This window comes from Zea mays, chromosome 6 (assembly GCF_902167145.1).
Source record: "Zea mays cultivar B73 chromosome 6, Zm-B73-REFERENCE-NAM-5.0, whole genome shotgun sequence".
In the NCBI taxonomy this organism is placed as follows: domain Eukaryota; kingdom Viridiplantae; phylum Streptophyta; class Magnoliopsida; order Poales; family Poaceae; genus Zea; species Zea mays.
Window position 1 is genome coordinate 169,027,293 of NC_050101.1, and position 3,286 is coordinate 169,030,578.

The window sequence follows — 3,286 nt, forward strand, 5'->3', positions numbered from 1 at the left end:
CATACGAATATTTCCAAATATTTGTTACTGTACTTCAATCAATGCTTAACTTTGGTATCTGCAAGTTTGAAGATAACTAGAAGTCACTCTAACATGCTCTTGCGCACTCAGATTAAGTCATTTTTATGACTCGCATGCATTATGTTTCTGCTAGCTTGCCATGACATTTAGTAACCTTTCATGACTATGTGACATATAAGTAATCAACAAGCAACTTCATTCAATAATCTTTCATGACTGCGTGTGACATATAAGTAATCAACTGCATACTTGTAACAGAAAAATAATGTTGATTATTTACATATACATGTGCTACATTTATTTGCATAACAGAAATTTATGTACCTATAGAGGAGACATTTATTCATGACTATATTCATCAAATAGTTTGCTAGCATCCTTTCGTGAACAACCACAACTAGCATACACATTTCTTGCCTTATATTAGCAGTTTCATGGCGGGCACCTAATTAGTTACCTAGCAAATATTGCTTGCATTGTAGTGTAAACTTTTTATCTGTTATTGAAAAAATGAAATGAATGTTATCCATGGGGCACTTGGTCTAAATGTTTTCCCATTCAGTTCCCATCAATTTTGAGATTAATTTGTATATAATTCCCAGATTGTTCGAGTTGAACTCCAAGGTGCTGCTGCATTTCTTTTATTCTCGTCCGGTACCTCTTGTACTTCTTCTTGTTGAAGGTAACTGAAGGTTTTGAAATATGATAGTCTGTTTTACTCAGGACTTCTATTTGCTTATATCATTGCACTCTAGGTTCCACGCTAAAATTTCCTCAAAGATTTTGTAGGCATGTTTATGTGGTCACATCACTTGTATTTTATTCTTATGTACTGTAAGTGAGCTAGAATTCTATGAAGATCTCAATTAGAACTCATTTCCCTTCCTCATGTAGTCATGTTATTTTGTTTAGACGATGCAGTTTCTATTGGCTCTTGATATTACCTCATCAGAGTTTTTTTCTGCGCTATTGCAGTAACTCTATTTCTTGATCAACATCAACATGTCGCGGGAGGATAATGTTTACATGGCCAAGCTGGCTGAGCAAGCAGAACGGTACGAGGAAATGGTTGAGTACATGGAGAAGGTGGCTAAGACCGTAGATGTGGAAGAGCTCACCGTTGAGGAGCGGAACCTCTTATTTGTTGCCTACAAGAACGTAATTGGGGCCCGCCGTGCCTCATGGCGCATTATCTCCTCCATTGAGCATAAGGAGGAGTCCCGTAAGAATGAGGAACATGTTATTCAGATCAAGGAGTATCGTGGCAAGATTGAGGCTGAATTGAGCAACATTTGTGATGGTATCCTGAAGTTGATCGACTCTCACCTTGTGCCTTCCTCCACTGCTGCAGAGTCGAAGGTGTTTTACCTCAAGATGAAGGGAGATTATCACAGGTTAGGAAGTGGAACATTATATTGTTAGGTTAATCCATATATAGTCTGTAATAATATTTCTAATTTGGTGCACTTTTTTATTTTTTGTTTTTCGATTGGAAGGTACCTTGCTGAGTTTAAGACTGGTGCTGAGAGGAAGGAAGCTGCAGAGAGTACAATGATAGCTTATAAGGCAGCTCAGATTGGTTCATGTTATCATTGGCCATAACAACCTTGTATTTGATTATTGCTTAACTACTTTTAGTCAATAGTGGATATATTTTCCCTTAAGCACTGCAATTCAATATCTTTTAAAAAATGTCTGCCTTATACTTGTAGGATATTGCGTTGGCGGAACTGGCATCTACTCATCCCATAAGACTTGGACTTGCACTTAACTTCTCAGTTTTCTATTACGAGATTATGAACTCTCCAGACAAAGCTTGCAACCTTGCCAGGCAGGTAGGTATCACATTTGTCTTTCTATTTGCTGTTGTAGCTTTCTGAGTTGTAACTGTCTTTTGTGTTGCTTGTTTGAATCTGGGCTGAAAGAAAAGGTGCAAAATTGAATGTGAATTGGTCTTCCAAAACTAAAACACAGAAATTTTACTGTTTCACTGCAAGTATTATTAGATCCTTCTGTTGCTTGTTCATCAGAGCAACTGGATGACTCTGCTGGTTCTATATGATCACTCATATGGGCTTTAGTTTCAAGTGGATTGCGGATTTCTTTTGTTTCAGTTCACTGTTGGACATCTGGGCACAATTGCATTGTTGGCTACGATATGTGCCTCTCTTCATGCTTTGGTAATGAGCATTTTTGGCACTTTTTGCCGCACGAACCAATACCTTATCTAGCAGTGGCAGCAGTAATTCATCGCCATACCTTTCTTATTAATATTATTGTTGTGTTGGTATGTTGATCTAGAAGAATCACATGGTATTTGTTGTTGATTGAGAAAGCTGATCATCATATGCTAGACAGCACGAATGCATGATGCGTACAATTTATTGTTGTGTTGGTATGTTGATCTAGAAGAATCACATGGTATTTGTTGTTGATTGAGAAAGCTGATCATCATATGCTAGACAGCACGAATGCATGATGCGTACAATCTGAGGAGCGATTTTTTTATGGCACATGTGAATTTTATTCCTGATCAACTATTCTTTGCAGGCGTTTGATGAGGCTATTTCTCAGTTGGATACGCTTGGCGAGGATTCATACAAAGATAGCACCTTAATCATGCAGCTCCTGAGGGACAACTTAACCCTATGGTCCGCTGACAGCACAACGGTATCTCCTCGCTGCTCAATTTAGCATGTTTGTATGATACATTATTCATACTCACGGATCTAGAGTAATATTATGAAATTTTCCTCGGTGGCAGGAGGATGGCATCGAGGAGGGCAATGAGGCCTCGAAGGGTGATGCTGGTGAGGGTCAGTAGTCTGGTAAAACCTCGATTGATGGTTCAGCATGTTTTTGAAGTCCACTGTGTTGGAAACCATGTTCTAATAGAAGGCGTCTCCCGCTCCATGCATTCCAAGATTCTGTCCTCCCCCTCCCTCACCCATGTTGTAGGCTGGTAGTGGTCAAATTAGTTGGCCCTGGGTCCAATTGGACTGATGTATTGTTTACTGCTATTGAAGTCATTCGTTCTCGTTTTGCTCTTGCAGTGGATCGCTGTAGTCAGTTATTCTAATTTTTTTTACGTTTTTAGGCTACGGTTGGCAGTGATAAGCCATCCGATATACAAATGAAGACTAGATCTGCTGTTAGGAAGGTTCCTGTCAGCAGAGTAATTTCAAAAATCAAATCAAAAGGCAAAGCAGTTGTTTCAATTTATGATGATGACAGTGATTTTCCAACTGATGTATGCTCTCTCATT

At 38.9% G+C, this 3,286-nt stretch overlaps 1 protein-coding gene across 1 annotated transcript; it reads left to right on the forward strand.

The window, feature by feature from the left end:
• Nucleotides 1-993: 993 nt before the first annotated feature.
• LOC103630574 (14-3-3-like protein GF14-C) lies at nt 994-3,083 on the forward strand. Its single transcript, XM_020539611.2, has 5 exons — nt 994-1,415; nt 1,518-1,596; nt 1,734-1,856; nt 2,572-2,691; nt 2,786-3,083. Exons 1-5 carry the CDS (start codon nt 1,024-1,026, stop codon nt 2,843-2,845), a joined length of 774 nt encoding a protein of 257 aa, XP_020395200.1. The 5' UTR covers nt 994-1,023; the 3' UTR covers nt 2,846-3,083.
• The last annotated feature ends 203 nt before the right edge of the window (nt 3,084-3,286 follow it).

Bases quoted from the DNA above. Each gene is read 5' to 3' on its own strand.
- LOC103630574 (XM_020539611.2), top strand. From the start codon at position 1,024: ATGTCGCGGGAGGATAATGTTTACATGGCCAAGCTGGCTGAGCAAGCA. The intron at 1,857-2,571 runs GTAGGTATCACA...TATTCTTTGCAG, and splicing joins CTTGCAACCTTGCCAGGCAG to GCGTTTGATGAGGCTATTTC. The intron at 2,692-2,785 runs GTATCTCCTCGC...CCTCGGTGGCAG, and splicing joins GGTCCGCTGACAGCACAACG to GAGGATGGCATCGAGGAGGG.